Source organism: Malania oleifera, chromosome 11 (assembly GCF_029873635.1).
Source record: "Malania oleifera isolate guangnan ecotype guangnan chromosome 11, ASM2987363v1, whole genome shotgun sequence".
NCBI classification, from domain to species: domain Eukaryota; kingdom Viridiplantae; phylum Streptophyta; class Magnoliopsida; order Santalales; family Ximeniaceae; genus Malania; species Malania oleifera.
This window is the reverse complement of record NC_080427.1, coordinates 73,306,536-73,329,808: the sequence shown is the minus strand read 5'-3', so window position 1 is coordinate 73,329,808 and position 23,273 is coordinate 73,306,536. Positions and strand designations below refer to the sequence as shown.

The 23,273-nt window shown below is 37.3% G+C and overlaps 1 protein-coding gene across 1 annotated transcript; it reads left to right on the top strand.

Annotated features, from left to right (window-relative positions):
- The first annotated feature begins 8,504 nt into the window (after positions 1-8,504).
- On the top strand, positions 8,505-13,413 carry LOC131168337 (auxin transporter-like protein 2). The gene is made up of 9 exons (XM_058127674.1): positions 8,505-9,490; positions 9,745-9,961; positions 10,058-10,243; positions 10,392-10,504; positions 10,606-10,789; positions 10,907-11,004; positions 11,729-11,936; positions 12,107-12,364; positions 12,856-13,413. The coding sequence occupies exons 2-9, from the start codon at positions 9,788-9,790 to the stop codon at positions 13,093-13,095; spliced, it is 1,461 nt and encodes a 486-aa protein (XP_057983657.1). The 5' UTR covers positions 8,505-9,490; positions 9,745-9,787; the 3' UTR covers positions 13,096-13,413.
- Positions 13,414-23,273: the final 9,860 nt, after the last annotated feature.

Genomic DNA, 23,273 nt, shown 5'->3' with positions numbered 1-23,273 from the left:
AATGTTTAAAATATCGTTTGAAATATTTTGAAGCTCTTAGGTTAACTTTTTGGACCTAGATACCTTTTAAAATACTTGAAAAATATTTTTATAAGGTCAAAAATTATTTTAAAAAGTTGGAATCATTTTTGGAATAAAAAGCACCAAAAAGAGTTTTTCCAAATGCTGTCAGTTTTTATACATCCGAATTGAGGTGAACTTTTATCTATCAAAAATTCCTTATTTTAAAATGTATTCAACATGAAAGATGTAGTATTTTCTCTTAGATTTCTTTTTGAAACCAAGAACACCTAATTTGGAGTTATACAGAAAACGTTATGAGCAAAATACTGAAGCGGGGTCACAATTGTCAACCATCTGAACACTGTTCACGGGAGGCACTTCAGCTGTTTGAACAGCACACAGAACCACTTCAAATGTCTGAACGCGACACCTCAGACGTCTGAAGATATTTTGGACAAAACTAAAACAGGCAGTAGCTATTCAGATGACTGAACGAGACACTTCAGACATCTGAACTTGACACTTCAGACATCTGAACTTGACACTTCAGACATCTGAACCCTCTCTTTAGACATCTGACCCTGTGTCCAGTTCATTTTTTAAGGGGTTTCAGGAACTTCAGATGAATGAACTCGATACTTCAGACATCTGAACAATGTTCAACAAGGAAATTTTTAAATTCTAATATTTTAAAATATAACCGTTTTGAGCTCCAAATTTTCTAACAACTTAAGAAATTCTCTAAGGAAACTTTAGCAACATGGAAACAAGTTTGAAAGCCAATAAATATATGGTTTTGCAAATCAAAATATACCCAAGAATTGAAAAATCTGTTTGTGAAGCTGAAAGCACTCTTGTTCTTACAAGTTCTCTTACTCACTCATTGCAAAACTCTTTTGCTAAGATATTCTGAAGTGCTAATCCTTCCTCCTCTAAATTCCTACTGCTAATTCTCATCTAAGAAGGATATCGGTGAATTCTACACTTAAGCTTCATTCTATTTCATATTGATATTTTACATTCAAGTATATAGTGCTGAAATTGTACTAACTTGCTCTTTGAGAGAGTATACTTGTACGCAGATCTTATCTTATGTTTCTTGTAGTTCTTTGACGTTCCAAGGATTGTTTGGATCGTTGGTTAAGCAAGGGGATATTGCTTAGAGAGGCGGGCTCTAGCCTAAAGGAGTGACTGAATGAGGGGACATCGTTTGGAGAGGCAAGCTATAGCCTAGTGAAGGAGTGTTTGAGCGTGGGGTATCGCTTGTAAAGGTTTTGTTCCACCCGTCAACGGAACAGGTTTAGCGAATCCTTTGGTGGTTTGCCAAAGGCGATGACGTAGGCTAGGTATAAGCCGAACCTTGTAAAAATCTCTGTCTCACTCTCTTTTTCCCTATTCTTTATTTTCAGTGCATATTTAAATTGCGTGGATGGTTTAAATTTGATATTCATATAAACTACGTAAATTTGGAAATCAAACAAACTTAAGGTTTAATTTTGATTTGGGTTGCGGGAACCGAAAGGGAGTACGTTGGTTACACCATATCTTGTGGAAACCATACGGGCGTATGTTACTTGGTTAACGTCCCAAAGATAAATTTACTAAGAGTTTATTTGAGTTCTAAATATTTGGAAAGAGTGATTGGATTCATCTATACAGGGCTTTACATCAGCAAGCATAAATTCTCATTCACTATAGGGCTTGGTTCAAATTTGGCTAATATAAACAAAAAACCATCTTGAGTTTTTATATTACATAAGTGCTGTGTATTGGCTTGTTTGTTTACTTTCTAATTATAGTTGATTGGTTTGGTTGAATGATTGGATGTTTGTATGATTAAGATTAAATAAAGAAACTAAGTTCTTGAGTGCTTAACAAATTAAACAAATAAGTTACGAATTGGTTAAAAGAAATAAAATAAGTTTAAGAATTCTAAAAGGAACTAAAATGAAAGTTTTAAAAGCCAATTCACCCCCTCCCCCTTGGGAAGCTATTCCTAATTTCAAGGTCTAAGTTAACAAAGCAATATTCCCAGAATTGACAAAGAAATAAGTGTATAAATGTTGAAATTTAAGATTTTGGGTGACTTCAGTTACCTAGGCTTTAGAGTAAGTCGCCTAAAGAATTTAGAAATTGAATTTTGGGAAGGCAGTAGCTGGTCAGTTGAATGAGCTAAAGACCTCAGTCACCTAATGAATTTTTAAACTGAATTATGGAGTGGCAGAAGCAGGTTAGTCGACTGACTGTCGGGGTCAATTGCTTGACCTGCTACGGGTTTTGAAGAAATGATTCAAGGGCTATTTCTCAACTAAGGCTTATAGGTTTCAAATAAAGTTTCACAACCAATTCAAAGTGAAGTAAAGAACAATCTTAGTGGGGAAAATCACTGGATAACGTAATATTGTTCACCACAAACTCAAATCTCAACAAAATATTCTTGAAACAAACTTTGAACGAGTGAAGACGTAAGTTGTTTTATGTATATGAAAGTGACATGGGTGAAAGGAAATTGATGGTGATAGAAATGCTAGATAGATAGTGGTTTCTCAACATCTGATTTTCGAATCTCTCACTATACAATCACAAATGATTGGACAAAGCTATAACAAGCTTCAGCAAAGGAAATACCTTTTACTATATTCAATATCAATATCTGCTGCTCTACATAGTTCTTGCAATGCCAAATATAAAGATTTAGCACAAAGGGACAAGACAAAACTCTTACACAAGCATGGGAGATAAGGCATGGGAAAACACACATGGGAAATTAACACACACACAACTTACTAGCACATTTAAATCTTAACACAACTTTCTAAACCTGCACATGCAAGCAAACTGTCTTGCAACATTACAAATTTTAATACAATCATAAGTTAAAAGGGAGGTCCAATATGTGTGGGGCTCAATGGAGCCGTGTGAGGCCCACGTGGGTCTTGAACTTAGGCTTGCAATGGCATGTCATCTCAGGTCTTCTCGTGCTGAAAATCTTCAAGGTACTTCACGTGTACTTGCAAGAATTACACGCTAATATGGAAATCTGGTGGTCGTCCACATATCACCATGTCGGCAAAAGAAAGAGGTAAGGATTGCCGATCCCTATCAATAGCTCTAAGGTTTCAAAAATTAAACAAACCTCGAGAGAGGTTTGTTAAAAAGACACAGACTTCCTTTCAAAAAACTTGTCTTTTTTGTAAGATATAAGGGAAGGTTTGTACATTTTTGGCAAACTTCAAGAGAAGTCCTTGGAATTCTTGAAGTCTTAAGGGATGTCTCTGAATTTTTTGAAACTTCAAAGGAAATCATTATTATTATTATTATTATTTTTTGTCAAACCTCGTGAATGTTAATGTCTTTTGCCTCAATAATATATTTCTATATATTCAAAGAGTCTAATTATAATTTTAAATTTTAAATAATTACACGTAGAATCATTATCCTCCTTCATTAGTCCCTCACATTTTCATCCATGGCCCTGGCTGCTTAGTGATCCCCTTCCTTTGTTTCTCTTTAATTTCACATTCTAAATTTCCAATGCCCCCACCCTTGCCCAAATCCAAAAAAAAAAAAGTTGACCCCAAGTGACTTATCAAAAGGTTCAATTCATTCAGTCAAAAAGGCAAGAATCATTGAGAAAAAAAAAAATTGAAAGAAGAAATTTGATATAATTCAATTTAATTTAATTACACTAAGAGATTAATGTCCAAGTGTGGTTGGGAGGAAGCGGGTCCCAACGCCGTTAGGCGAACAGCGAACTGTAGGAGTAGGGTAAAAAGGGAAGCTTTTGTTGATGAGGAGCCGGCGAGGAAGAGGAGGAGTGGGGTTAGGCTTCATGGTGCGCGTGACGCTTTAAACGCGTGCCCCCTCAAGGGAATGTGGCGGGGCCATTGTGGCTCGGCTTGAGCCACCCACCCCCCACCTGTCTCACTGTGTCTGTCGCTCTCCATGGCAAAATGTTCGGCTGCCCTGCGCCTGCGCCTGCGCCGCGCCGAAATCATGCATATAAGATGATGCTGCTGCTCTTAAAGATCCATTATGTTATGGGCCTCCATTCGGCAGCCCACAGTGGACAGTCTCTTTGGGTTGGATCCTCTTTCCAACCCTAAACCCCACATTGCCACTCCCTTTCATGGAGCGTGACCACAACCTCCCCCATTCATGCATTATTATTATTATTATTATTTTATTTATTTTTTTCCCAAACCTTGTAAGTAATAAGTTTGAGCTATTGGGGCTTTAAAAAAAAAAAAATTAGAACTCTAATTTTATTTTTAATTTTTTAAATGATGATTTTATGATTATGATTCTCAATTTATCAGACGAGAAAGTAAAAAATTCGTTGTATGAAGAAATATTCGCCTCCTTCTATGTTACAAAAATATGATAATTTTTGCTTGAATTTTTAGGTGCAAAATGTTTGTCTTAGAAAATTTTAAAATTCTCGAAAGGCTAAAAAATGAGTTGTTTGATTATTATTAGTGGCCATAATTTATTGGGTGCAAATAATGAGAATGAAACGCAATAAGGACTTTTGTTAGAAGGTAATAAATGCACTATTTGAATGATTTGCAAATTCTCTTTCAACTTAGGTAGCGTGTGGGAGCGTCAGACCATAGAATTGGATTTTGATGGATTTGAACAAATTTGAATATCATTTATACTACATTTTATTCAAATTCAATACAACTTCAAATCTAAGACCCGTCCAAACATAGGGTTAAGGTAGTCTTTTTTGAATATTTTCTAATAAAAGAGGAAAAATATTTTCAAATGTGATCAATTGAACTCAAAATTTTGAAAAGTGTAAGAATATTTAGATGGGGTTGTTTATCAAGTTGTACCTACTCGTCTAATTAAGTCAAGTCAATTTATTTGCCTTATGGTTTAACCATGTTTCAAATTATATTGTTAATGTTAATCATTGTAAAGTTGAGTTTGCCCTTGTAAAGTAATTTTTTTAAAAAAAAATTGATGAAAAATAAATAATTGAGTGCATTGTAAAAATTTATTCACTCTTTATAAAAGAGACGTTGTCAGAAAGAAAAAGACATGCCTCTAAGGATTGGTTTAAAAGGCTCTTGATAATAGGAGGTCTTCAATTCAATTTTGCGTGAAAAATAATCCTTAATTTATTAGGAGGAAGTTGTGGCGCTCGCTCAATTTTGTTTAAGTTGGAATTTTGAATTATCAAAACAATATATTATAAAGTGACTGAAAATATTTAAAATGACTAATGAATATATATTTTTAGAAAATGTAATTAATACATTGACAATTTTGTACTATTTCAAAAAAAAGATTAAGGATAAAAATGAAATAAAAGAATTTGTTGGGATAAATATTAACTTTTAACTTTTAAAAGTTTCAAACCAATATTTTATAAACATATATTCTCTAAAAAAAGTTAGAAGTTGACTTTTAGTTGAAAAAGTTATTTATTGAACTTATTATACTTGATTTTACTTTTGAAAAGGAAAATTAAGGTAAAAATGGAAGGCCAAATTCGCCAATATTCTTTTAAATTTCCAATAGGATTGCTTTCGCTCGAGAGCATCTTAAATTGTTTTACTTCGCCAGATGTCTTGTTCAAGTTCAAGACAGTGGAAGTGAGTATCTCAACAAAAAAATGAGTAAATTATATTTCAAAATTAAATTTATGCTTATAATTAGATTGTTTATACATATGGCCACTTACTCATGGTAAATTTCTCACAAAGATACAATAATATTTTTTCAAATTATCCATTTTGTCATAGTAACGATATTAATTGCTTTTCTGCAAAGTGGGTTTGGATTAGGATAGAAGTTGTCTCACCCTTGTCTACTTCAAGGATTTTGTTGGTTGATTACATCATTTGAAAATTACAACTTGTATAAGAAACTTTTTGACAAAGTAATGGTGATGAAAAAAAAAAATCATGTGTTGGAGAATATGATCCACAAAAATTGAAACACTATTTTTTGTTGAGTGAACCCTAGCTAACCCTTTGAAGCACAACAAAACACAACACATAATTCATAGTTATACCTTTATTTGAACGAGTTTTGTTAATTACGTAAATAAGAATGACTACAATGGTAATATTTCTTTTACAACATATTTTTCTAAATAAATGGACTAGTTGATTATGAGTTTGGTAAGATAACAATAACCTTAAAATGATAAGATCTAAATTTGGCTTTACAGGGGTTTGTTTGCGATTGAGGAAAGGTATAACTAAGATATTTTATTTTCATAATTATAAGTTAAAAAATAAAAGCAATATTAAATAAGGAAAAATATATAAAAATTGGACTAAATATAAACTAGACCTATACTTAGGTTTGCATGAGCATTAATTTTTTCTTTTCCCTTCTTGAAAAAAAAATTTCTCCATTTGGCTTATCATTATAGGTCGTGCCTCTCACTATTCAATAATAACTAAGAACAATTTATTTTACTATTATCACGACTCACTACTTTCAGATTTTTTTCGTATCATCTCCTAAGAGGACGATTTTACTTTTACAACTATATCATTTTTTTTTTCTAAATTTTTTTAGGCCATCCATGATTTCTTTTTGTCCTCATTTACAATTATCAATCTTCACAAATTATAAAAATTTCTCTATAGCTATAGTCAATTTATGTTGCTTCTAAAGGGTTGCCATCTATTAACTAACCATGTGATATTATATCATTATTGCCATGTGGTCTTCTATACATAATATCATTAATTTATTCTATTACTTTAGTATGACAAAGTAAAATTAATGTTTCAATTTCATAAGATTGTACACCTAGTAATTAATAGAAAATATTTTCTTAGTATTATGATTTCTTCACATACTATGATATACATTTAATTAAAGTACATTTACATGATTTCCAACAATCCAAGAAAAGGGTCAATTTACCACATATTAAGTAAGATTATTATGTCGTGCAATGTGTAACCGACACATTGCTTATAGAAACATTGTATCATTGCTAGTTTGTTATATGTAAAGATTATTTTTGTATTGATTTGTCGTTGTTTCTCTTCGTAAGGTTAAAGTTAAATTGATGTTTCAAGTTCAAAAGCTAAGCTTACCTTTTTCCTATTATTGAACAAATCACCTAATAAAAAATATTTTCTTAAAATTAACCATTTTTAATTTCTAATGCACATGTAGGATGACAAAAAAAAAAAAAAAAAATCTCCATCACTTTATTGATGTGCAATATATACACATGGAGTCTAGAAAATAATTTTTGAACAAAAATGACATGGTGGAGAAATTCAAATTTACATCATATAGAATATTGTTTCAATTTTGTGACATGTTAGCAAATTGACATTTTTAATTAGCATTTAATTTAAAAAAAATAACACCAAAAAGGCAATAACCTTATTTACAAAAAAAATTGAAAATTATTTTCTATCACGTTATTAAAGTAAAATATATGAAAATAAGGGCCTGTTTGGTATGATTATTGTTTTCTATTTCTATTTTCTCCACAATGAAGAAAATAAATTATAAAAACACATTTATTGTTGTTAGATTGCTTTTTTTTTTTTTTTTTTTTTTTGGTTTTCAACTGATTGCCAAAAAATTGAAAACTAGATTTTTGTGGTTTTTAGTTGTTTTTACAACCTGTTGTTAAAACTTTTAATATCTAGAAATAATTTTTTCGTATCAAATTATTCATTTGATATACTTTTAAATTAAAATTAAAATTAAATGATCATGTGATTTTAAATATAACTAAAAGATATATATATATATATATATATATATGTACATATTCAAAAAATAATGATAAAGTTAATTACAAAATATTTGTACTGCTTTTCCTTTGTCATTTCCAATAATTTTTTTATTGTAAAGTAAATTTAAAAAATAGAACAATTAAATAAAATAATTATAAAAAAATTATTATTATTATTATTATTATAATTTTTAATGTGTATTTTTAATAATATTATTTGATTTCAAGATGAAAATGAGCATTTTTAATTAACTTTTTAATTTTTATTAGTTTTATAAATGTTAATTAGATAGGTTCTAATTTCATATTTTTAGTTTATGTTTCTTGTCTTTTTGCTTTTCGTTTCTGTAATTTTTTATAATGATACTAAATAATCCTTAAAATCTTTAGAAAGATATTATATTTTTTACTTTTAAGGGTCTAGTTGATAAATATATATATATATATATATATATATAAAATTTTCTGACTTAAATAGCAGAGACATTCAAATTAAATCATGACAGTGATTCAATTTTTGTGACTTAATAACAAATTGATAATTTTATTTAATATTTAATTCTGAAAAAACAAAAATAAGGCCAAAAAAAATTATTAAAATTTATGGAAATTGTAATCCACGCGCCGTGGAAGCAATGGGGATTTGCATGGCCATATTGTTTAAGAGAGACAGCGAGGAGGTCGATGAATTAATATAGAAATTAACCCCACAAATGATTTGACGGCGATTTAAATCCGACTTAAACATTTTCCGTATTTAAAAAATGATGGGAAGTGATGAAGGATTCTGAGACCCCCCGCCCCCTCTCCCCCGCTAGAACAAAAAATAAATAAATAAATTCTGAGACGGAAATTAATTTAGAAAGACGCAGACAGGACTGTGGGAAATGGAAAACATTTTCCACGGAAAATTGATTTCTTTCCGAAATTTAATTTTCTAATTTGACCATATGAGAGCCGTTAGGAGCGGGATTTGAGCTTTATAAAAGCAGCAGCAGGCGATTCTCACCCCTCTGCTGATCAGAACCAAGTCTCTGTCCAATCCATAGCTCTCTCTCTCTCTCTCTCTCGCTCTGAAGAGAGTAGCCGGGAATCGAATACGAAAGTAGAAATCTGGGAATTGGGTTTAGCATTTGTTACCTCGCTCAGCTGTGCTGTCTCTTTCTCTCTCATATATAACCTATGGGGGGATAAGCAAATTCAGCACATCTTTTTTTTTTTGTTATAATAATAATAACAATAATATATATATACATATATATATATATGTATAATCTGTAGCTGGATAGAAGAAAAAGGGTCTTTTCTTGTAGCTGCGGCAACACTTTCGGAGGCGCTCTGCTTGATTTCGCTGCTTTTAAGGTCTCGCCGTATCTTGCTCTGCACTGTCATTTCTGGCGATTGGGGGCGGCATTGAAGTTGGGAATTCGGGCCATCTTGTTGCTTTCGAAGGGAAGAGATCCTACTTGGAGATTTAGCAATTATTTCCAGCATTTAATTTCCCCTGCCAAATCTCGGAATGGGGAATTTTTAAAAGCCTCTGTTTCAGCTCCTGCCGGCTCTGTTTCTGCGTTTAGCAAGCCCCCTTCCTCGCTGGCTTCTTAAAGCAAGAGAAAAGTGGTAAAATCCGGTCAGGGAAAGGACGGGTTTTTCATTTTTGTGCGCAGGCGCATTTGTCCATTGACGGATCGGATAAATCACTCGCTGGGTCTTTCAATCAGTACGAGAAAGTGACATCTCGAACTGTTGAACAAGGTATAGCAGAAAAGTGGTATTGGGTTGGGTTTATTTTTCAACGTACTGGTTCTTGAAAATTATGTAACTGTTTCTCATGCTTTGTCTTTTTTTAAATTCTTCTTTTTTCTTTTCTGGGTCTTCAATTTGTGTTAGAAATCTGGTTTTTAGCTACTGATAGTTAGGGGATCTGGGGCCTAATTGGCTTTCATTTTCTCGGAGGGGGGTTTGGATTGCTTGTTTTGTCTCATATACTGTCTTTTTTTGCGTTTCAGATTCATCAGGTTTTAGACTTCAGGTTTAGGGAAAACGGAGACAATGTTGGGTCAAAAGCAAGCAGAAGAAGCCATCGTCCCAAACTTCAGCGAGGCAGAGCATGAGGCCAGTCGTGAGGAAGAGAAAGAAGAAGACAATTCCATGTTCAGCGTCAAGAGCTTCCTCTGGCATGGTGGCTCTGCTTGGGACGCCTGGTTCAGCTGCGCCTCTAATCAGGTCCTTGAAACCACACACAAGTTCCTTTAATTTAAATCTTCTCTTCTTCTTCAATAAGCTGAAAGCAGATATTTGATTTGCAATTCTTCATTGCAGGTGGCACAAGTGCTGTTGACGCTACCGTACTCTTTCTCCCAGCTGGGAATGCTCTCGGGGATCTTACTGCAGGTGCTCTATGGCATCATGGGAAGCTGGACTGCCTACCTCATCAGTGTCCTATACATCGAGTACCGCAGCCGCAAGGAGAAAGAGAACGTCAGCTTTAAGAACCATGTCATACAGGTTATTAATTATAAATATAATTTCTTTACTTAATTTCCTTCCCACCACCACCGCCGCCTCTCGCCGCTGCCGTCCCCGATACACAACCACCACCGAAAAAAAAAAAAGAACTAATTTTATGCTATGTATTTTTTCCCTACAACTGTAGTGGTTTGAAGTGCTGGATGGGTTACTGGGTCCTTACTGGAAGGCTGTGGGTTTGGCTTTCAACTGTACTTTCCTGCTGTTTGGGTCCGTGATTCAGCTCATAGCCTGTGCAAGGTAAGATCTTTCTTCTTTTAACCTCAATTAGGTAAAATCTGAAGTGAGCTGTCTCCGATTGAAACATATATTAATTTAACTAGTACCGTTGATTGGAGCAGTAACATATACTACATCAACGACCGATTGGACAAGCGGACATGGACGTACATATTTGGAGCTTGCTGCGCCACCACCGTCTTCATACCTTCCTTCCACAATTATCGGATTTGGTCTTTTCTCGGCCTCGGCATGACCACCTTCACAGCCTGGTACCTCACCGTCGCCGCCCTCGTCCACGGTCAGGTATTCCCCCCTCACGGCCTTACTACTTTTTATCTGAAAATTGATAATTCATTTGTCTAGCTTGGGTTTTGTTTCTAAGTAATTAGAGGTTTTGTGTGGGTGTTATTTTTTGGGCAGGCGGAAGGCGTGTTGCACACAGGTCCGAACAAGCTGGTGCTGTACTTCACCGGCGCCACCAATATCCTCTACACCTTCGGCGGACATGCCGTCACTGTGTGAGTTTCGCTTTCTCTAGATCTCTGACTTCGTAATATTGTTAATTACGGAGCTTCTTGTTCTTCGCTTCATTCTACACGGCTTTTGTTTGCAGCTTTTGCCGGCAGTCTCGTGGTCCGAGACCACAGACAAAATCATGCCAACTGCTTTTGTTTGCTCGGAAAACAAACAGCACTTCTCTGCATTTCCATTGGGATAAAAAAAAAATCCACAGCTGTAAAAATGAACGAGCCAATCATTTATATTTTCTAGTCTTCATACTATTAATTTTTTATTTTCGATTTTCGCTGTCAAGATTGATATGATTTTTGATCTGGTCGCCCTTTTCTCAAGCTTGACATCATTTCTTTCACAAACCCCTGTTCACGGAACTGCAGAATCCAAAGTCATCCAGGGGCACTTTAGTCATTTAACTTAATTAATCACCATCCCACGTTTCCTCTCCTGGGTAAATGCATATGTTTCAAGTACTACTGCTGCATGTACAAGTATATACATTCGTATTACGATTCCTTTGATGAGGAATTGAAAGCGAAATATGTATAAAAAACAAAACAAAGTGGGAATCCGTTTTCAGATTTCCGGCCGTCCTACTGTGTGTATATACATAGTTATTTGTTCCTTGAATTCTGAGGGAATTGAAAAAAGATTCCCGGCAGTTTTCCGTCATGTTATTTTCAAGTTCATGCTCTGATTGGGGTGGGAAATTTGTCCGCGACGCAGGGAAATAATGCACGCCATGTGGAAGCCTCAGAAATTCAAGTACATCTACTTGCTGGCCACCCTCTACGTCTTCACGCTGACGCTGCCGTCGGCCTCCGCCATGTACTGGGCGTTTGGCGACCAGCTGCTCGACCACTCCAACGCCTTCTCTCTCCTTCCCCGCACGCGCTTCCGTGACGCCGCCGTTATCCTCATGCTCATTCACCAGGTTAAATAATAATATTATGAATTAATTACCTCCCCACCACGTATTGGTTACTTTAATTTGTTCAAGAATATTTGGACCGACTAATTAATTGAAGAAACTTTATAATTTAAAACTATAATCTATGAAATTCCGCAATTGCCCTTGTGAGATTCCGGTAATTTCCTGCGCAGTTCATAACATTTGGGTTCGCATGCACGCCGCTGTACTTCGTGTGGGAGAAGGTGATTGGGATGCACGACACGAGGAGCCTGTGCCTGCGGGCGCTGGCGCGGCTGCCGGTGGTCATCCCCATCTGGTTTCTGGCTATCATCTTCCCTTTCTTCGGCCCCATCAACTCCACCGTCGGATCTCTCCTCGTCAGCTTCACCGTCTACATAATCCCCGCCCTCGCCCACATGCTCACCTACCGGAAACCCTCCGCCCGTCAGGTAGAATTTCATTTCGTCGCTCCCAAGGGCTTTATTGTCATTTAATATGATTCCACTAAAATGGTGAGGCCATTTTGGTCATTGGAAACCTTGCTTACATTCTGCAGCGGGTGCAGTGCCTGTGCCCTGCCCTGCCCCCATTAGAGAGAGTGACAGTAGGGTACAGCGGCATTTAAAGCATGGATTTGGAAATATTAGGAGTTAGAGGGGCGATAGGTGGCGAGTCATTTTCATTTAGTTATGTGCTACAGTTGAGTCATTGGGTATGTCTGGCTCGGATGAGCTGGCGAGTTGACTCGCTCTTATTCCGGATTCAGTTGCATGTACAAATTTTGATTTGTTGACACCCAGACGCCAACTCAGCTGGGATTCTTTCTTTCTCCATGAACTGTTCGGTCACGTGGCAGAGCTACTGTGCTAGTCGTGTAATATTTTATCTTAGTTTAATAATTCTGGGGATTGCTAAGTGACGCGGGCTTGTATAATTGCAGAATGCGGCAGAGAAGCCACCGTTCTTCATGCCAAGCTGGACGGCCATGTTTGTGGTGAACGCCTTCGTGGTGGTATGGGTGCTGGTGGTCGGGTTCGGGTTCGGCGGGTGGGCCAGCATGACCAACTTCGTCAACCAGGTTGACTCCTTCGGCCTCTTCGCCAAGTGCTACCAGTGCAAGCCTCCGGTGCCGATTCACTCGCCCTCGCCCTCGCCCCCGCTCCCGGCCCCCCACCACTGAGTCGACTCAGCTCCACCCACCCATCCTCCTCTCTCTCTCTCTCTCTCTCTCTCTCTCTCTCTCTCCATATTTTGTATCATGTAAATGGGGAGGTATCAATATTTCCTCTGCATATGATGTGTGCCGGAATTTCCTCTTCCCGTTTTGTTTTTCGCTTTTTAAAATCATTTTGTTTTGGGTTTTTTGTTTTTTGTTTTCGGTTTTGGGTTTAAATTACTGGGGAAATAGTGTGTACGTTGAATTGTGATGATTACTTTTGGTATCAAAAGCATAGGCTAATTAAATGAATATATATATATATATATATGTTTAGTTCAATGTTACTGGCATTCATGTTCCCAAAGTAGAGTATTGTATTGAAACGGTGCCGTCTGGGAGGAAATGGTTTTAAAATGCAACGTGGCTTCATCTTAAAGCCCGATGCGGACATGCCCTAATGATCCTTTATTTTAAATTAAAATTATAATCTTGTCCACAGATTCGATTGAGGAAGTGGGGCGTGGACCCGCCTCTGTTCACATGGGCTGCACGTTCCTTCGCCTGTTGGTCACGTGCCACCCCCCACCATCCTCCCTAATAATATTCCGTTTACGATGGCTTAACTTAACTTAATCACATGCGACTGTGAGTGACCCTACGCCCGACGTGCTAATTAATATCCATTTGGTTAAACTGAAATAGCTTCTCGTGAACATTTAATCAATAAAGAAAGAATTCATTTAGTACATGTGTAGTATTGTATATGAAAGGGCTTTGAGTTTGACCAAGAAGCCCCTACTTTTTCCCTTCGGTACTTTATTTTATTTTTTCAGTGAAACCGGAACATGGCGTCGTTTTGCTGTTGCTTTTGTTTAGGAAATACTAAGAAAGTGTGGTAATGTTCCCTCTTGCCCCGTCCCATTTGACCAATAAAAGTACAAACCATATATGAAATACCAATTTTCAAGAGGAGCAAATCAAAAGTAGAGTGATTGTTACGTGGTCTTGGCCTTCTCAAAAGTTAATAATTCACCATGAGTCCATTTTACAACCGATGTGAGATAATCAGATAATCTCCCCCTCACACATCGGGGTCTCTTTCGGCAAGACAATCATCAGGGTCTCCGTCGGCACGGTACACTAGGGAGAATATTGATGAACTAAACACTGATACTAGTGTTAAGTGGTCTTGACCTTCTCAGTCCCAAAAATTAATTCAAGGGATGAGACTTTTCCTCACATTTAATAACTTACCATCAGCCCCTTCCGCAATTGATGTGGAATAACCCAACAGTGATGACTTTGTCTTTATTTCCTTTTTTATTTTGGCCATTACTTGTTACAAAATGGTTAAATACTTTATTCAAGAGTTTTTGTAGCTTTTATGTTTTCAAGTTTTAAATTCTAGCTCTTTGGGTCACAATCGATTTAGGTATTAGGACTAAAGTATGTAATAATTCTATAAATAATATAGAATTTGACTAAAGTATGTAATGATTCTATAAATAATATAGAATTTGCCTTCCCATGTTTGAAGGGTATGTGTTGAATATAGGGGTGGAAAAATGTTAGAGGGAGTAAAAATCTTGACCTTATAATGATAGTGTAATGGTGTGTGATGAGTGCCTACAAGGTTGAAGTTGAAATGTTTAGTAGCGAGCTAATAAGCTAGAATGTGATTAAATGAACCAAGACGTGCTTGAGTTATTTAAAGTATTGATGAATTGACATTTTATTATAGTTAATTTATGCTAAATATAGACTTAATTTGCCTATCGTTGCAATTTCATCAATAGGTTGACTGGGTTGCAAAAAATGTTTTGGGTGATGGATAGTGTCAACCATGGATGGAGGAATTAAGATAACATGTTGGTATATAGTTAGATGTCTAAATTGTCCTAAACACCATCTCTCTCTCTCTCTCTCTCTCTCTCTCTCTCTCTCTCTCTCTCTCTTGATTACATAGAAATTCCAGCCACCAACAAACCCTTCGGACCCCCTAGTGCGGCATCAAATCTACGGATCAACGTCCTCCTACTAGGTCTTACTAATCAGGTAAAGTCCAGAATGCGGACACGACTTACATGCATCAGTTGGACGTTCAACCAACCCGACTCCCAAGACACATATCCATTACCATCCACGGTCTCCGCTGGCTCACAGAGAACTCTCACCATCCACGGTCCCCATTGGCTCACAGAGCGAACTCTCACTATCCACGGTTTCCGCTGGCTCACAGAATAAATTCTCACCATTCACAGGTACCGTTGGCTTCGTGAGTATATCTGCTTGGAATTGAACCCCCGATGCTCCTTATGCATTGATGCCTTTCCACCGCTCTATGCCCGTGGGGGCTCTCTCTCTCTCTCTCTCTCTCTCTCTCTCTCTCTCTCTCTCTCTCTCTCTCTCTCTCTCTCTCTATTCATAAAATGATATATTGGTATGCAGTTAGTTGCTCATTCTCTCTTTCTCTTTCTATTGATAATATGATAATTTTGTTGACTTGTCCATACAAAAATTATTATTTTCTTCTATTGACACCATAAAAATTATATTTTGGTGTGGAATTTTTTTTTTTTTTATATATAGTGAATTGCCTACCCATAAGATTTTTGTTTTTTTTTTTTGGGTTAAAATTCTATCAATGTCTAGCACCATCATCTACTGCATGTAAACAACTACATAACCAACAACTTCAATCCTAATCAAGTGAATGACTCCAATTCTAATTTAATTATAGGAAATTTTTTTCAATTTATTCACACCAAATTTCGGATGTCAATTTATTATAGTTCCCTCAAGATCAGCAAGCACAATCAATTTCATATATAAACCAGATGTTGGACACACAAATATGTGATTCTTCATTTTCTTAGAAGGCAAGAATGAATGTATTTGCTCAAAGGCATACAAGAACAAAAAAAAAAAAACTAGAAACAGTTAACAACAACAACAACAATAATAATAATAATAATAATAATAATAATAATAATAATAATAATAATAATAATAATAATAATAATCAGCATTAACCCCAAAAGGATGGAGATTGTGGTCTTTTAACAATGCAGATTAGAGAAGAACTTGATGATCGAAATCTGTTAACAAAAAATAAATAAATAAATATATATATCAAACTTCAAAGCCGAGAGTCTCCTAATAGCACTCTACCACCTTAATCCATTCTTTTGTTTAGGGTATGGTATGTTAGGAACCTGTGAGCATCCAGATCAAAATGACACCAAATATTTAACGTGGTTTGGTCAATAACGACCTACGTCCACGGAGCACACACTAAGAATTCACTATCTTGCCGAAAAATATTACAATTCTCTCTCTCTCTCTCTCTCTCTCTCTCTCTCTCTCTCTCTTCCTCCCTTCTTCCTCTCAGCTCTCTCTGAGCTTCTTATGCTTCTGCACTCTCTCTGTGCTATTGTCTCTTACATCTTCCACAGCACTCTATTTATAGGGCTTGGATTAAATTACAATTAAGATAAAAATTAATCAAGAATGAGAGTTACAATGGGGAGGATAATGGAAAGATAAATTGCACTTAATTTCAACGCGTTTTTCCAACTCATCTCCATGAATGATACGTGTCTCCAACTTAGCTCCTGGCTGCCTTCTAGCTCCATCTCTAACAATCTCCCACTTGGAGACAGAGACGCCTCCTCAACCAGAGTATCATGAATAAATGATGTGCTCATAATATGTGTCTTCAAGCATGAAGACCAACTGAAGTTGAAAACAACTTGGGTTTCTCTGTAGTCACCATCTTCCTGTCTGCTTGATTCCTAAGGACTAATCTAGTGGTTGTCACCTTCACAACTGGTGTAAAAATGTCAATGTAGTCAATCCCTTCCTTCTGTTCGAAGCCTTTAACTACCAACTGAGGCTTGTACCTTTTGGAGCCATCATGCTCCTCTTCAATTCTGTACACCCATTTGTTGTGAAGGCCTTTGGGCAACTTTCACGTTCTGTTGGAGGTGAGAGATTTCATCTTATCCTTCATCCCAAGCTCCCACTTGCTCGTATCTGCCACCTGACATGCTTCATCATAGCATTCAGGCTCTCCTCCATCTGTAGGAAGTAAGTAATCAATATACCTTCTGTTTGGTTTATGGGACCGAGTATATCTCTCAAGCTCCAGAGCTGGAGTAGGAGATGGTGGTGCAACAATTTGCTCCACTAGTTCCTCCACCTAAGGATTCTCGGTATTCTACTAATGTGTCTGGACCAGTTCTAGTCCCTTCTTCTTTGGGGTATGAGTGTTTAACTAGAAACTAACCCTCTTCTGTTTCCTGACTATACAATCCTCACACATATCAACCTGCACTGATTGTAGACTACTCAATTTTTCCTTTGAGTGCATCACCCCGAGTCCCTTCTCGCTTATGTGACCAAGTCATTGATGCCAGATATTGCTGTCATCATTTCCTGCAGCAACTGAAATAGACATGGAGGCATTGGAGGTTAGAAAAAGTGTTCTGCTTTTCTTACCTCGCATAATCGTTAGTACACCTTTTGAAACTTTTTATTCATCACCAATGAATTTCCTCGTGTATACCTCATCTGCCAGCTGACCAACTGAGATCAAATTCTTTCTCAGGTCTGGAATATACTTGACATCCTTCAGCTTCCATACTGACCCGTTTATATTGATCTTCACAACTCCCTTTCCGGTTACGTCGCAAGGTTGATCGTTGCTAAGGTATACCTAACCAAAATTACCTGGTGTGTACTCTTTTAGGCAATCTCTGCAGCATATGGCATGAAATGAGGCTCCGGAGTCTAAGACCCAAGACTCCTGCTTGCTTTCCAAAGAGTAGATAAACATCTCATCATTCTCGGAAGCTATATTTGCTTCTATCTTTGCCCTCATCTCAAATTCTTTCTTCTGACTCCTGCACTGGTTCCTGTAATGACCATTCTTTCCACAGTTCCAGTACTCAATAACTTTTGTGCTCTAGGAACCTGTGTCTTGAGTCACTGCCATCAGTAGCTCCGCAGGAAAATCGAAGCTTGTATACGATGAGGTCGTCAGCATGATTTTGTCAGAGGAAATAAGAATGCAGCCAAACCATAGATTCAATTCGAGTTCAGCCTTGAACATGGAGAGTCAAGGTAGAGGAAAAAGGCATGAACGATCAAACAACTGCGGCAGATCTAGACTGCTTGGGCCTAGATTTGCCGCGGTTCTTGATCGTTCATGCCTGTTTCCTCTACCCCGACTCTCTATGTTCAAGGCTGAACTCGAATTAAAGCTATGGTTTGGCTACATTCTTATTTCCTCCGTCAAAATCATGCTGACGACCTCATCGTATACAAGCTTCGATTTTCCTATGGAGCTACTAATGGCAGTGATGACACCATTCCAATTTTTAGGAAACTGATTGAGAAACAATAGAGCCCTAATCTCATTATCAAACGTTATCCCGACTGAGACGAGTTGATCAGATAACTCATTGAAGTTATTCAAATGCCTGCTGAAACTCTCACCTGCAGACATGTTCATCGTAAATAGTCTTTCCATGAGATGTACCTTGTTTGTGACTGAAGGCTGCTCGTACATATTAGAGAGTGCATCCATCAAAGACTTGGTGGATGTTATACGCTTGATATTGAACGCCATAGATTTCGACAACGTCATTCAGATGGCTTCGAGGGCTTTTCGATCAAGCAACTCCTAATTGTCCTCATTCATGGATGTTGGCTTACCCTTCAACGGTAAGTGTAATTCCTTCTCAAACAAATAATCCTCTATCTGCATCTTCCAAAAACTGAAATTGTTTCCATTGAACATTTTGATTTTTGAGCTCTTTTCATTCGACATCTCGATTTTCTGATCTAGATATGGAATTAGCTCAAATAGATAGCGTGGTTGGATCTGGAATGATTGAAAACCCTAGAAATGGTTCAAGTCGCTCGAAAAACGGACCCAAAATTACTCCGAAAAGCTCAGTCAAACTTGGTCAAACTTGCTGACGTGGCGCTGACTTGTATGTGCTGACATGGCACGATGACGTGGCATAGGTGGGCCCACTTGATAAAGTGGTGCTGACGTGGCAGGGCATGGGACCCATTAATGACGTGGCAGCTGCCCACCCATAGATGACATGGCAGATGACATTGCAGATCTGCTGACGTGGCACCTCTGCCGATGTGGTGCACTCCTACTAGCGTGGTAGCTAATGTAGCAGCGCTGACGTGGCCAGTTCTGAGTGGTGGGTTGGATCCGGGTCGGGGATCAAATCTCGGGTTCACCTGGGTCTAAGTCACCTGCAGGGTCGGGTCTGGGATTGAACCGAGTTGGGTCGAGGCAGATCGGGCAAAGAAGACATGTGCAACGCGTTGAGCGCATGAGAGACTGGTGTCCTGTGCGTGCAGATTCGTTTGAACTCCTTTGGAGCTCTGACTGGAACCCTTCTCTTCGTCTGACGAGCTGAATGCTATAGTGGCCTCAAAACATAGTTTTGATCTACTAGACAGAGCTCTAAATTTTGGGATCACTTCCGATCTAGCTTTTCTACTCCAACTGGGCTCTAATACCACTTTTTAGGACCGGAGGTGATTACGCGCCGAAACTACGTAATTCGACGTTTTAACCCGGTCTTTATGGCTTATATTTTTAATTAAATATCTAAATTTATTCAATATTTTAATAAAGTTCCAAAATCATCATTCTTGAACTTTATTACATTATTTATGAAGTTTTGGTAATTTTTTGTTGCAGGAAAAATCTCGGAAACCAAAAGCAACACCTATTTGTATTTCGTGCATAACTTTTCCGTTTGAGTTCCGATCAAGACGATTCAAATTTTTAGAGAAAGAGGAAAGGATTATTTACAACTTTTATGTTTTGAGTTTTGCAAGAAACGGGCTCCAGAAGATTCAGATTTGCGATGAATAGAGAATGAAAAAAAATGAAAAAAATATAACAATTCGAGTTGGCGCTGTTGTCGGGGAATGTCGATTTTAGTCTCAAATTTGCGTTTTTCTCGTCATTTTTGTTAGTTTTATGAAAAAGAAAAAAAAAATAGAAAAAAAAAACAGAAAAAATTTTGAGTTTTGAAAAATGGCTGCACTTGCACCGCGCACGATAATGGACTTTTTGCAGCTTGAATATGCCACTGCATCCTCTTCCACTATTTTGCCTTATGACGAGCTTAATTTCATGATGCAACGTGGGAGGACGTCATTGCTACCCGAGTTCTACGGGATGGAATCTGAGTGCCCCTATAAGCATTTAGTAGAGTTTGAGTACACTTGCAACATGTTTTTCTCTTATGCTAAAACTGATGAATCTAGTAGATTAAATTTATTTCTTGCTACTTTGCAGGATAAGGCACAGATATGGTTTCATTCCTTGATACCTCACTCTATCACTAATTGGTTTGATATGGAGCGTGAATTTCTGCATGCATTTTGTCCCTCACAAAGAACTCAATTTTTGCAGGAACAGATTCTTAATTTTGTGCAGCAGGATGACGAGACATTTCAGGCTTGCTGGGAGCGATTCAAGGATCTTCTAAGTTCTTGTCCACATCACGGGGTTGACTCATGGAGGTTAGTTAATTATTTTTATACTACTCTTACCCCTGATTGTAGGAACTTTGTCCATACCATGTCTACTGAATAGCCCGTCAGCAAGGATCCAGATCAGGTATTATCATTCTTTGATTACTTAGCTGACAATGTCCCACAGTGGAGTACACGATATACTCAGGCACCCATGAATGCACACCCTATCAGCACAATTAGTGGTGGTGATGCATATAAACCACCAAACTACCTTGATATTCCTCCGCCTCAATACCAGCCACAACAGATCCCTCAGAGCTATACGCCGTCAAAATTTCTGGAGGATAGCATAACTCAGATGGCGAACATGCTCCAGCAGTTCATGCAAACTCAAGTCGATCATAATAATGAATTGCGGTACACCATTAATGCGATAAGCACGCAGTTGGACATCTTAGAAAACAAAGAATTGCCTGTGGAACCTCAGCTTAATCCTTTAGAGTACCAACAACCACACCAACAAATACACGATGTTTCTCTTGAGACAGTAGAAACCACCACCACTTTGAGAAGCAAGAAAGAATTTCCCCAACCTGAGATGCTCATAGTCAGACAACCAGTTGCCCCAAAACCGAAAGTTACGACTGAAATAGATGAATTTAACCAAAAATCAGAGGAAATGGGGCCAGAAGCGAAGCAGTTAGTTGATGAGGAGACTGATACTCATACGGAGTACCAACCTGTGGTACCTTATACTTCGAGCTCAGAAACCATGGAACCGTCACCCCCGCCTGAATCAGATGTTAAGGAGCCTAATGTGGAGGCAGACTTTTGCAGTGGTGAGATGATATGTGCACACGATAAAGAGGATGACCAGTCTGGTGAGAACCTCATTTTGAAGGAATGAGGTAAAACTTTTAGTGTTAATGCTTCTGAAGAACTACAGGTAATTGTTCCAATAATTTCCCATCACACGTTAGTTCGTAAAGAAGCAAATTTCTTAGACATGATGTTGAATAAAGACCCTTTCTTGTCAACATATGAGGGTCGACTTGCACACATATTGTTTCGTATTTTAATATGTATTGATTTATTCGAGGTTGATTTTCATGCAGGTATGAAGACTGATCGATTGTGGCGGCTTAAATTTAGAGAACCGCTAATTCAATTTATAGACCTGCGGCCACCAGATGAAATTCCTCTTGAGCCTCCGCCTAACAATTGTGATGTTTTTCTTTACCTTATTTTCCTTTTATTTTATCTCATTTTATTTTTAGATAGTTCTCAGGTCTATTTTCTTGTAGTTTAGTATTTCTTTTTCGTTAACCTGTCACTCAGGTACGCTTTACTTTTCCCGTGCACAGTATTTTCTATTTCCCCTATGCTTTCACATTGAGGACAATGTTTCACTTTAGTTGGGCGGGATGAGCATTCGCATGTGACACTGTGCACGTACACGTACCGGGTTTTATATAAAACAAAAAAATAATAATAAAAAAAATAAAACAAAAAAAAAATCAAAAAGAAAGAGAGAAAGAAAGGAGGAGCATTGAGGAATTACACTGCATTATGCCATGCTTAACACTGATTCATACCCTTTTACATACTCATGTATAACTTAAGAATGACACACTTGAGTCAATCATGCGTAGTTTCTCTTTATATGATCTTATGACTCCATGAAGAATCGTTTGGTAGTACACTCGGGTTAATTTGGCTATATAATTTCTTGTATCTACATGCATCTCACGAGGCTAAATAAACATATTGACGTGATTCATTGCACTTAGGGTTCCTTATGAGCACTGAGAGAACACCTGTGGCGACTATGACACCTTGTGAGATATCCTTGAGCTATTTATCGTCCTTTTGAGCGTTAATATCAAATCAGAGTTCATAGAACTCAATTCTCTTTTTCTGGATGATTCCTTTGTACACTAGTCTTTATTTTTGATTTGCTAGCTTAGAGGTGACACCAAGTGGGGAGATAGAAACCTAGGTCTTGTAGCCTACTCAAAATGTGAAGGCTGAGCCACCCCTAGAGATAGACTTAATTCATGAACTCCTATTCGAGCTCAATTCCCATTGATGGTATGAGGATTACAAAAGAAGTGTTATGATTGTCCTAATTGATCAAGAAAAAACAAAAAATGAAGAATGAGCAAAATAAAGAATAAGCAATACACATGCGCATGAAATGAAATGTCAATGCTGGTCCAAATACATATCACAAGGACACGACACATATTTTCCACGTATGAAGATTCTTCAACCGATTAATGCCTCAGATGTATTCACGACAAGTTTATGAGTAAGTTGATCTAGGGTGGTCTTGGTTGGATATGGCGAGTAGGTGAGAAGATGCTAGGGTGAAGGACTCGACACCTCATAGATAGGTTAGATCCTTTCCAGACTAGTCCACTCCATATACTTAGTGTTTGTTCCTTTTAATATGTGGGATGTTTGATCGCGACCCTCCTCCTCATATATGATGAGTGAACCCATTTTCTTTGAGTGTTCTTGAGGGTATACCAATTAGGCCGAGTCAAAGCGACCGTTCTGTAGGTGTCCACTGGCATCCTAGGTGTACTGAGTCACACACATCACACACACCTCGAGAGTTTACCTATTTATACTCAAACTTATATGATTGCATTAACTCTGAATGTGCCACTGAT